The sequence below is a fragment of the Eschscholzia californica genome, unplaced genomic scaffold, assembly GCF_041429995.1.
Source record: "Eschscholzia californica isolate CP2 unplaced genomic scaffold, dmEscCali1.0.p SCAF_1, whole genome shotgun sequence".
Classification (NCBI taxonomy): domain Eukaryota; kingdom Viridiplantae; phylum Streptophyta; class Magnoliopsida; order Ranunculales; family Papaveraceae; genus Eschscholzia; species Eschscholzia californica.
In genome coordinates, this window is record NW_028238198.1 from 20,790,366 (window position 1) to 20,802,893 (window position 12,528).

General features: G+C 34.9%; 1 protein-coding gene across 1 annotated transcript; it reads left to right on the forward strand.

Moving 5' to 3' along the window:
* Positions 1-25: 25 nt before the first annotated feature.
* Positions 26-2,444, forward strand: LOC147565041 (cytochrome P450 78A7-like). Its single transcript, XM_086651438.1, has 2 exons — positions 26-1,422; positions 1,540-2,444. Exons 1-2 carry the CDS (start codon positions 427-429, stop codon positions 2,152-2,154), a joined length of 1,611 nt encoding a protein of 536 aa, XP_086507564.1. The 5' UTR covers positions 26-426; the 3' UTR covers positions 2,155-2,444.
* Positions 2,445-12,528: the final 10,084 nt, after the last annotated feature.

The window sequence follows — 12,528 nt, forward strand, 5'->3', positions numbered from 1 at the left end:
TCTTCTATTTACTCCCCTCCCATTCACCACTCTCTCTCTCTCTCTAAAATCTCTCTCTCTCTCTAAAATCTCTCTCTCTCTCTCTCTCTCTCTCTCTCTCTCTCTCTCTCTAAAATCTCTCATGTAGCCGTTTTCACTCTACTGCCCTAAAACTATGGTCTCTCATTGAATACTGCTTTTCTTCTTCTCTTCCTCCGCCGTTTAGTTTTAAATAACGCCCCCCAACCCCACCTCTCTCTCTCTCTAACCCACGTGAACTTTTTCCCCTTATACGTTTTCCATTCCCTATTTAAACACCCCTAACCCCTCCCTCTCTTTTCATCACTACTACAACACACCAACAACTCTACTACTACTTTCTCTCACTACCTTCCCACTTTCTCTCTCTAAAACTTCTCTGTATTCCAAAACTTTCTGAATCAAAAAATGGAGTTAACCTTGATTTCAAAAGATTCAACTTGGTGGGTATTCACAATCCCAGCTTTTCTTGGTACCCAAAACTTATTTGATGGTCTAATCATTTTCTCTCTCTTCATTTCTTTCTTATCTCTTTCTCTTCTAACTTGGTATTTCACTTCTGGTGGAATCGCTTGGAAAAACGGTCGTAACCAACTCGGTTCTATTCCGATTCCCGGTCCTCGTGGTCTTCCTGTTTTCGGCTCATTATTCGACTTAAGCCGTGGCTTAGCTCATCGTACTTTAGCTAAACTATCATCTTCTCTATCAGCTAAACAACTCATGGCTTTTAGCCTTGGCTCAACTCCAGTCGTTGTTTCATCTGATCCACACATATCTAAAGAAATCTTAACCTCCCCACACTTTGCTGACCGTCCGATTAAACAATCGGCTAAAAAACTTATGTTCAGCCGAGCTATTGGGTTTGCTCCAAATGGTACTTACTGGCGGCTGCTCCGAAGAATTTCTTCTTCTCATCTATTCGCACCCAAACGGATAGGAGCACACGAAGGTGGCCGTCAACAAGATTGTGAAGAAATGTTGAATTTGATATCTAAAGAGCAAAATCTTATGGGGAGAGTTTCATTGAGAAAGCATTTACAGAGTTGCTCTTTGAATAATATAATGGGGAGTGTGTTTGGTAAAAGATATAACGTGGGTGAAGAAAATGAGGAGGTGAAAGAATTGAAAGAAATGGTTAAAGAAGGTTTTGAACTTTTGGGTGCTTTTAATTGGTCTGATTATTTACCTTGGTTAAGTTATTTTTATGACCCATTTCATATCAACCAACGTTGTTCTGAACTTGTTCCCCGAGTTAGACAACTCGTTCGTGGTATTATTCAAGAACACCGAGTCAATACCGATTCGAATGATAAACTATCTGATAATGCTGATTTTGTTGATGTTTTGCTTTCTTTGGATGGTGATGAGAAGCTTAATGAAGATGACATGGTTTCTGTTCTCTGGGTAAGTTAAAAAAACTAGGGTTTTTGAGTTTATCTGCTTCTCTTTATCTCTAGGGTTTTTATTCTCTCTCTCTCTTTCTTTCTAGGTTTTCTTATTGTGTTTTGTTTCTCTTTTCAGGAGATGATTTTCAGAGGAACTGATACAACAGCATTGTTAACTGAGTGGGTTATGGCTGAGTTAGTTTTAAACCCGGATATTCAATCAAAACTTCAAGCTGAGTTAGACCGAGTTGTGGGAAAAAGAACCGTTACCGATTCAGACGTTACAAAATTACCTTACCTTGAAGCAGTAATAAAAGAGACGTTACGTGTACATCCACCTGGACCATTACTATCATGGGCAAGGTTGTCCACGTCAGATGTCCAGCTCAGCAATGGTATGTTAATTCCTGCCAACACAACAGCAATGGTGAATATGTGGGCCATAACCCATGACTCAAAAGTGTGGGACGAGCCTCTAAAGTTCAAACCAGAGAGGTTTTTAGTTAGAGAAGGTGGTGCTGACGTGGACGTTAGAGGAAGTGATTTGAGGTTAGCACCTTTTGGAGCTGGACGTAGGGTCTGTCCAGGAAAGAATCTAGGGTTAGTCACAGTGAGTCTTTGGGTGGCTAAGTTGGTGCACCATTTTCAATGGGTTCAAGACCAAACTAAACCAGTTGATCTTACTGAACTTTTGAAGCTTTCTTGTGAGATGAAATACCCACTTTCTGCCATTGTTGTTCCAAGAAACTAATCAAGTGAAGATTTAACTATTAGGGTTTAAGAGAAGATATAAGTATGGTACTTTAATTTAGGGTTTGATATGGTAATGTTATGATACTATATAATATACTGTCGTTTCAATGTCTTGTTTTTGGTTGATTTTGATTTTTAAGTAGAAATAGTGGGGTGTCTTTAGGTGGTCTCTTTTTTGGGGTGGGGTGGTTTAATATTATGTTTTCATGTCTCCTCTGTTATAATACATGTCTTATATAAATATGAATGTAAGCGACAAAGGATAGTTAATACAATCTATGTTTCCTATCTCTTCTCGTTCATTTGTTTTCTTGTTTTATTTCACATATTTTTCGTATCTTAATTCTAATTCCTACTCGTTGCTGGTATGGTAAACTGAGCATATCGCAATGTCCTCACTAATCTACAATTTTCTCTTTAGAGTGAGACTATCAACTAAATTTAAGACTATAATTTAAGAGAAATGATAAAGTTACAAAAGAAGGTTCCCAGCTGATGTAGCGGGTGACTTTTTTTTGTTAAAATTTTTTGTGATTTTAGCATCTCTCATAATTTAAAAAGGAAGTTCGAGCAATAGATAACTAGTAAGAAAAGGGTGGTTGGATACAAATTGATTTCAAAGAATATAGCAATTTGGTGCAAGCTAGTACTATTTTTACATTTCTAACTGTATGAAAATTTACCATTATTAATTCAATTTACCTTTGGAGTTAAAACATTATTAAATTGTTTTTCATGATTGATGATTCCAATGGAAAACTTAGGAGACCTTGTCAACTTTAATTGGATATGATTAGGAGTTTTTTTTGCAATAAAAAGAAAAAGAAATGATTAGGGTTTGACTTAAGTAAGAGAATTATGGTTAATTAATATGATGTGATCATTTGCTACACCCGCCGAAGCCTAACGACCTTACCAAAAAAATATAAACCTTTTCAGTTTGCTGCTTTGATACGCCTAACATTGTTGGTGTGATGGCCCAATTAGAAACCACCACCTTGCCAATTTTAGTTTAAATCTGATTTACATCTTTATTATTTTATTGGCTGAAATGTGAACACATAAAGTTTGACTGTCTAGGACACTTGGTGAATATATGTACATTGACTTCCATTAATTGGAATATGTTAATTTCTACTAGGTCAATTGGAAATGGGTTTACATTAAGAGCTAGAATTAGGTTGATTTGGTACATGAGTTTAAGTGTTTAACCTAATTGGGAAGGGAAATGATAGAGTGACTTAGAAATTGGTACTTAGAGGGTGACATATTTCCTCATTTAGAAACAAAAGTGGTCCCTACCGTAGTCAAACTTTGAAAAAACCTTGTCTTTTAGTGATTCCACATCAGCTGGGCATTAAAATGCTCAAAAAATTGGGCACTCTAGCATCTCCCAATTGCGAATCCCTCAAGAGACTAGGATGCTTATGTTACTCCTCAGAGAAAAACCAAGAAGTCATAGGTCAGTTAGTTTTGTGTCACTCGAAAGACAAAGTGGTTAGGGTCTTAGGGAAGGTGTCTACAATTACATTCTCATTTACGTCTGTTAAATGGTTTGTGAATAGAACTTACCGAAAATGTACTCATCTCGTCTCTCGGATTGTTTTTGCCATGCTTGGCTTCCATGGTTCAAAACCTAGTAGGTTAGGACTTTCTTTTTTAATATCTACTAACTGTCCAAGTTCTATTTCGCTATGACATGTTCACATTTCTTTGCATTTGAATTAGAAATCTTAGTTACCAATGGTGTAATTGATTAATCGACGATAGGCTAATGTTATGACTATATTTAACAAGTAAAATCTTTTTTACTTGTAGTATTCATGTTTTTTAAACATACGTTTCCATGATGCCCATGATTATGTAAGGACCTAAAGAATCTTAATGTGATACAACTGAGTTAAATCTTAAGTGTTTCTTTACCATGTGAGGGACATTTGATAAGATGTTCAATAATGGTTGAACTCACAACTTGATAAGCACGAATCGATTGTCGGATAATGGGGCCTATGGGCATCTAATTTTTCTGATTGCACGATCGATTTGGGCCCATAACCTTAGAGTACATTATATATAATGGGACATTTCCCTAATTTTGTCACTGTTTTATTGTTGTCCAGCATAGTCAGAATTTCTCGAGACAGTTACTTCTTTCAGATTAACATTTACTCTTTCTAAAGTTTTCTCAACATTACTTGCAAAAGAAATAGTCACGTATATATTATGTTCTTTGTATATATACTAGGTATAGCCCGTGCCCGTGGGGCACGGGTATGTATTTTTAACTCATCACACGAATTGAAACTAAAATTAAAAAAAAATTATAAGTTTGGAGATTCAGAGATTTAAGAATTCAACTAAAAGATTCAAAATAAATAATATTTTTGAAACAAAAAAGTTAAACTTGAATAATCGTTTTGAAATTAAAGATTCAATAAGAATTTTAGACGTACGAAAATGTCAAACTTCTCAAATGAAACACAACCACACATTCATGGATTATTTAGACCTCTTCAAGTCCATAACTCTTTTATTCAAGTACATCTACAAATATCCTTTTTAATACATTTGGATATACGGATGGTTTGATACCATTACTTGTGTTATTCATTTCTTCTCAAACTCGAGTAGAAATACTTTTTACAACAAAATAAAGGTAGAAATACTTTTGTATTCTTTCCTTATGACTCTTAACTATCTCTCATTTTCTTCCACATTTTTTTAGGTGTAGTCTTTTTTTTTTCAATGACACTTAGTCTCATTAGCTAATTTGAAAATATCAATTTTTCTTAAGTACACGTCTCCCTCCATTGAATCTGAAATTTCTCCAAATTTTGTGCAACAGTTATTCTCCAAAGTTAAACCTTCAAATTATTATTATAAGAAAAGAAGATATATGCACCTAAGCATGCAAAGAACCCGACTATGTTAAATTTACGATTATGTATAATCGAAGAACTATAATAAAATAATTGACATGATAATATAACGTGTTTCGGTCGGATAATCATGACTTAAATCTACGGAGAGTAATTTTCCTACTAATAATCACCACGTACAATTGTGAATTTGATCGGTTACATTGATAAGAAAAACTCGATAATTTAGTTGCTGGATCTCTTTCTAATTATAAAGGAATTAGGATTTAGGGTTTGTATCCCAACAGAACAATTGTCAATTAAATTTTTACTTTTTTTTTTTTTTTTTTTGTTAAGAATTAAATTTTTACTTTGTTGTTGATGTATTAAACATCATAACATTTGTTGCATTAGTTATTTCCGGAGTCTAGATGACAAGATAGTTCAATTATGAGTTTATGACAAAGATAGTTTGGAGTACAAAAGAAAAAGATCACAATCTCCTGCAAATGTACCACATCAGGTTCTGATCAACCATCCCCATAATGGCACATGGAGGAAGCAGCTAGTAAACCCTAGAAATAGTCATCCAGTATAAACCCTAATTGCATGTACGATTCTGCACATCAACACTTGTCAATTTCAAATGAGTAAGAACCCCAGCTGTATTTTCTCTGGTCGAATCTCACTGTACAAAAAACACACAAATCTAATCCCCTGTCTAATGAATTTTGTCATCACTAGTGTTTTTTTAACTAGCATTCTTTTTAGAAATTTTGTATCATTTTTTTTTTTTTTTTTTGTTGTTGAAGGAGAAATTTTTATCATTGGAAACCAGTTAACATTGTTTACTAGCTACTTGTTTGCTGGTGCAATGGGGTGATTTTGTGTGATCAATTAGGGCAATTAGAGTCCATGAGCCTTTGTTTTGTGAGAATAGTCCTACATGGGAGAATGGATAACTAGCAACCAAGAATATAAAAAATAAGTCCTCTCCACTCATTGACAATTGATTTTGAGTTGGATGACCACAAACATTACATGGTATCAGAACTAGGCCCACACGTGATAGGCTTAAAAGCCACACGTGCTCCACGTCACCCGTAAAGAAAAAAACATATGTGTTAAGCTCAAAGAACGGCACACGTGAGGGGGCATGTGAGAATAGTCCGACATGGGAGAACGGGTAACTAGCAACCAAGAATATAAAGAATAGGTCCTCTCCACTCATTGCCAATTGGTTTTGAGTTGGATGGCCACAAACTTAACGTAGACACCCTTCTTAAGTTCATAAGGGCGTGGGATCGAGTCGCAAACTCGCAATGGAAGTAGTTTGTCGTCAAGATATTATCCCATATAGTTTAGGCTATAAATGAAGTAAGTAAATTTGTCGGACTGTAGGCCTCTTTCATGTTGTTAGGCTTTAAGCCTCTTTCATTCTTGGTTTGAATGAGGCGGTTATCGTGCCCATCACATCTTTGTAATTTATCAATGCCTTGTAACGACTAACGTAGATCGTAGTCGAATTTTCAAAAAAAATTAGGGCAACTAGAGATTCACCAAAATTAAAGTCTCAAACATTAGATTTTTAAGGATATAACTAAATTGGTTCGGTGATAAGTAATTTAGAAACTCACCGGTCTGTCGTGTCTTACTTTCGTCCAAATTTCTTATTTTTATGCGAAAAATGTAATCTGATTTTCTTACTCATCTTAATTAAGTTAAATGTATATGATTACTCTCTGTCAGATGATGTTATAAAGTTTCTTAATTGTGATTGTCGAAAAGACACTCCAAAGATCAAGACGTTAGCCTTATTCAATTTGTTCATTAACTCGCTTTTATCAAGCCAACTAGAATCATATCCCCAAAGATATTTGCATGGTATATATGAAAAAGGTAGAGTAATATGTTCCGTGCCACTAATGATCAAGGGTAGAGCCAGGATTTTAAACAAACCCGGACTAGCCTAAAATTACTTAGAGAATAAACTCTTTTTACCTTTAGTATATATCCACTAATAAGTTGTATTCTAAAAGTAACATTTTGCGAATACAATATTTTTCTAATAATATCTACATGAAATTTTCGATAACAGTTCAAACATGAAGAACTTACAAAATCTTCACATCCATTATAATTAGTGTATGGAATCATTGGTAATTTGAGGACAAAGAACTATAACATAGTATAGAACCTTCCAAACGGAGTAAAATTTAACTTAACAAAAAGAAAGGGTCAAAAAAGAAACTGGTCCAAAAATAGGGAATAAAAGAGAAGAGAACTAATACGTAATGCAAAGACTAATCTAGAATTAATTCACAAAATAAAAACAAAACTACAATTTGAATGGGATGGGGTGGATCCGAGGTTGGGAGTTAGTTTTGTAATGTTTGGCATGTAGATTATACAAGTTCCTTAGATTTGACCCCTGACTGCACCCACAGACCGCCCTACTCTGTCGCCGTCCTTGCTAAGATATAACCATGCCGTGCTCACAGGTAATTATTGTGGTTGACTCTTTCAATCAGGCTACACTATGACAAGATTTATTAAAACGTTTTGGCCAACCAACACTAGGTAAGGTTTGTGCTTAATGTCCCATGCACGACTCTTTGGAAAATACTAATTGCTTAAACTCAAGCTAGGTCGCCCGGGATCTGAAACCCGATATTCATATTATACTCAAATTTGTTCTATTTTGATTAGATTCTATATTTTGATTAGGCGAAATCTAACCATCCACATCTAACCGTAATTAGAGAATTTTAAGGGGGGTAGTGGAGCAAGACTTTCGCGGACTCTTGAGAGTCCGCGAAAGTCTGAGGCAATTAAATCCAGACATTTGAGAGTCTACGAAAGTCTGAGGCATTCAAATCCAGACATTTGAGAGTCCACGAAAGTCTGAGGCATTCAAATCCAGACATTTGAGAGTCTATGAAAGTCCGAGGCATTCGATTGTAGACAAAATATGTCCCAGACTTTGGTGGACTTCATAGTTTGATGAATTTGTGAAGGATTTGGGACAAATTTGGAAGCCAAAATGTCTTTCAAAAAACAAGAGACATTTGAAGTCCATCATGTGATCAAACAACAGTAATAATATTAAAATAATAAATGTCTACCAAATGTCCATCAATGTCCACAAATATTCACAGATGTTTACGAAAGTCGAAAAATATATTTTTGAAATGTTAGTATAAATATATTATTTCATGTGATTAAACAATAATAATAATATTAAAATAATAAATGTCTACCAAATGTCCATCAATGTCCACAAATATTCACAGATGTCTACGAAAGTCGAAAAATATATTTTTGAAATGTAGTATAAACATATTATTTCATGTGATTAAACAATAATAATAATATTAAAATAGTAAATGTCTACCAAATGTCCATCAATGTCCACAATATTTACAGATGTCTACGAAAGTCGAAAAATATATTTTTGAAATGTTAGTATAAATATATTATTTCATGTAATTAAAAAATAATAATAATATTAAAATAATAAATATCTACCAAATGTCCATCAATGTCCACAAATATTCACAGATGTTTACGAAAGTCGAAAAATATATTTTTGAAATGTTAGTATTAATATATTATTTCATGTGATTAAATAATAAGGGTTAATTCCGTTTTGGCCCCCGATTTGTGACCAACTCGCCGTTTTGGCCCCCATAAGTGTCCGGCAGTTCGTTTTGGCCCCAATTTCCTGTTTGGCCCCAACATATTTTTGTAAGCTTCTCCATTATACCCTTATGGCAATTCTGTAAATTAAATGTATTTTCTTTCTCTTTGTCCACCTCACTAAGCAATTGCCACGTCATATTCGTCCACATAAGGTCGCCGGAAAATGTCGCCGGCGACATCATTTCCGGCGACCACCATTATTTTTTTTTTATTTTTTTTTTAACTTCTTCTTCTCCAACCATCTCCTTCTTCTTCTCCAACCATCTCCTTCCTTCTTCTTCTCTCTCTCTCTCCTTCTTCTTCTCTCTCTCCTTCTTCTTCTCTCTCTCTTCCCCTCTTCTCTCTCTCTCCCCCTCTTCTCTCTCTGTTAGGTTTCCGGCGAAGGGAAACCCTTCGCCGGAAACCGTCTGGATCTGGGGAAAACCCCAGATCCAGACGAAGAGGTGTCTGGATCTGGGGTTTTCCCCAGATCCAGACGGTTTCCGGCGAAGGGTTTCCCTTCGCCGGAAACCTAACAGAGAGAGAAGAGGGGGAGAGAGAGAGAAGAGGGGAAGAGAGAGAGAAGAAGAAGGAGAGAGAGAAGAAGAAGGAGAGAGAGAGAGAAGAAGAAGGAAGGAGATGGTTGGAGAAGAAGAAGGAGATGGTTGGAGAAGAAGAAGTTAAAAAAAAAAATAAAAAAAAAATAATGGTGGTCGCCGGAAATGATGTCGCCGGCGACATTTTCCGGCGACCTTATGTGGACGAATATGACGTGGCAATTGCTTAGTGAGGTGGACAAAGAGAAAGAAAATACATTTAATTTACAGAATTGCCATAAGGGTATAATGGAGAAGCTTACAAAAATATGTTGGGGCCAAACAGGAAATTGGGGCCAAAACGAACTGCCGGACACTTATGGGGGCCAAAACGGCGAGTTGGTCACAAATCGGGGGCCAAAACGGAATTAACCCTTATTATTTAATCACATGAAATAATATATTAATACTAACATTTCAAAAATATATTTTTCGACTTTCGTAAACATCTGTGAATATTTGTGGACATTGATGGACATTTGGTAGATATTTATTATTTTAATATTATTATTATTTTTTAATTACATGAAATAATATATTTATACTAACATTTCAAAAATATATTTTTCGACTTTCGTAGACATCTGTAAATATTGTGGACATTGATGGACATTTGGTAGACATTTACTATTTTAATATTATTATTATTGTTTAATCACATGAAATAATATGTTTATACTACATTTCAAAAATATATTTTTCGACTTTCGTAGACATCTGTGAATATTTGTGGACATTGATGGACATTTGGTAGACATTTATTATTTTAATATTATTATTATTGTTTAATCACATGAAATAATATATTTATACTAACATTTCAAAAATATATTTTTCGACTTTCGTAAACATCTGTGAATATTTGTGGACATTGATGGACATTTGGTAGACATTTATTATTTTAATATTATTACTGTTGTTTGATCACATGATGGACTTCAAATGTCTACCAAATGTCCATCAATGTCCACAAATATTCACAGATGTCTACAAAAGTCGAAAAATATATTTTTGATTAGCACAAATATAATATGCATTACACATTTTGTCAATGGACTCAAGATCTTAAAATGTCTCCAGGACATTTTGTCTATGGATCAAATGTCTTGAAATGTCTATAAAGACATTTTGTCTACAAACTCTCAATGTCTTGAAAATGTCTATGAACACATGTTGTCTATAATAACTCATCCGAAATGTCTTGAAATGTCTACGGGACATTTTGTCTATGAAAGTCTGTGAAAGTCCCGCTCCACAACCCCCCCCCCCCCCCCCCCTAATAATCCATTACCTTGTCAAAATGGAGGTTAACACAAATAATGTATCACTACATTTTTTTTTTGTCATTATGATGCATGTGGTCTGAATTTATGAAGGTAGTTTGGTTGTACTTGGGGAGTTGTCAGACAGTAATTTCCCTTCTTCATTAATAGTTATTAGAGAGAGAAACAAGGTAGAGTGACAAAAGTAGTCAGTAGCTAGGAAGCCGACTAATCGATAGATGACTAATGAGTACTCAAAAAGAAAAATCTGCCCATACCAAAAAAAGAACACCATTAATATTAACTTACTCCTCCTCCCTGTGTTTTGTTTACTTACCCCACGTGATTTTAGTAATTATTTCTGCTCTGATCTTTCTTTTCTGCTGGGTCTAGTTTTTAGGACTTTAGGGTTTGATATTTATAGATAGTTAAGTTTCATCTCAGTTTCCTTTGAACAATATTGATGAAGACAACAAACAGGTTTTCTCATAATGAAAAAGCACTGCAATATTGCCCAGGGATGAGATTCCTCCATGATCAATGATCATCATCACTAAAGATTAGGGGAATCGGGTTAATGATTGTCAAAAGAAAAATATAATATGTTTGTCAACTTAATTTGTCCAAACTTTTAATGAATCAATTTTACCTATTGATTTGGAAGTTTCTGATATTATTATTATTATTATTATTATTTTTGCTTGACTAGCTTCTTTTTTGATTTTCGATTTTTTCCGGGCTCATTTTGTTAACATCTTCCGTTAATTTTTTGTTTCCATATTTGTCTTTCTTATATATGATTTTGTAAATTCAAAATTGACTCCCTTATAGTAGCCATAAGTGTAAAGATAGTGTATAAGGAGTGTAAGTCGAGTATGAGTTAGTTGGTAGTAGCCATAAGTGTAAAGATTGTTAGTAATAGGTTTTGAATAAAATCTAATAAGTACTAAAGAGACTTTCACAACACAAATTAATTTAGTCCCACATCTCCCAAAGAGAAAAATAAGCTTGTGTTTATAAGGATAAAGTTGGGTGTAAAGGGGTGTGGCCCTTGGGGTTACAATAGTGCTCTCCGGAGGAGAGACCCATCACTTTTTAGAGGCACCCTTACCTTAGGCACACTTATATTTATACCTTTCACACCCTCGCGGGTCGACCCGACCCGGAACCGGTCTCGGTCTCGGTCTTCAGAGAAATGCCCTAATTTTTCTCTGACCTTTTCCTCCCCTACTGGCCAGTGGAAAGAGTCCACTACTGGCTAGTTCGTTCTCAGACTTTTTCTTCCACTAATTGCTAGTGCAAAGAGTCCACCTCCTTAATCTTCTCAGACATATTCTTCCTCTACTGGCTACTTTTTCTCCACCGTTGGATCAAAACTACCCAAGTCTTATGATCTGGTTTCGTACTCTATAAATAGGGATAAACTCCCAGAAGGAAAATACACAGAAAAAATATTTCGTCTTCTATCTCTCACTCTCTCTCTCAGTTCTTTGTTTACTTCTCTCTGTTTCGAATTCTGTCAAGATCAGTAGATCAAAATTTAAGTTTGCTTCTTCAATTTTGATAAGGAATAGTTGAATCCTGGGGGACTACGTTCACAAACTGCAAAACAATACCTAATTCTACGGTAGCAGGGGCGTTTAAAGTCTTCAGGAAAGCGAGTCCAACTTGTGCCTCTGTTCCACCTTTATTTTACTACGGTTTATTGCAGGTTCATTCTTTCTGGTTGGTTCGATTAATACTTGATTTTAGCACTGCAAAAAGATAAGTCACTTATTTAATTTACTGTTTATTGCTCATTGAAATTTTCTTTTTACAATTCGATTTTTAATACTATTTTATTAACAAAGATAGTGTATAAGGAGTGTAAGTCGAGTGTGAGTTTAATGGGTTAAGTATAGGTGTGTTGTAATATATTTGGTGTGGCCTGTCACACTTGATTATAAGTCCCTAACAACCCAACTAACTCATAACT

Bases quoted from the DNA above. Each gene is read 5' to 3' on its own strand.
- LOC147565041 (XM_086651438.1), top strand. From the start codon at position 427: ATGGAGTTAACCTTGATTTCAAAAGATTCAACTTGGTGGGTATTCACA. The intron at 1,423-1,539 runs GTAAGTTAAAAA...TTCTCTTTTCAG, and splicing joins ACATGGTTTCTGTTCTCTGG to GAGATGATTTTCAGAGGAAC.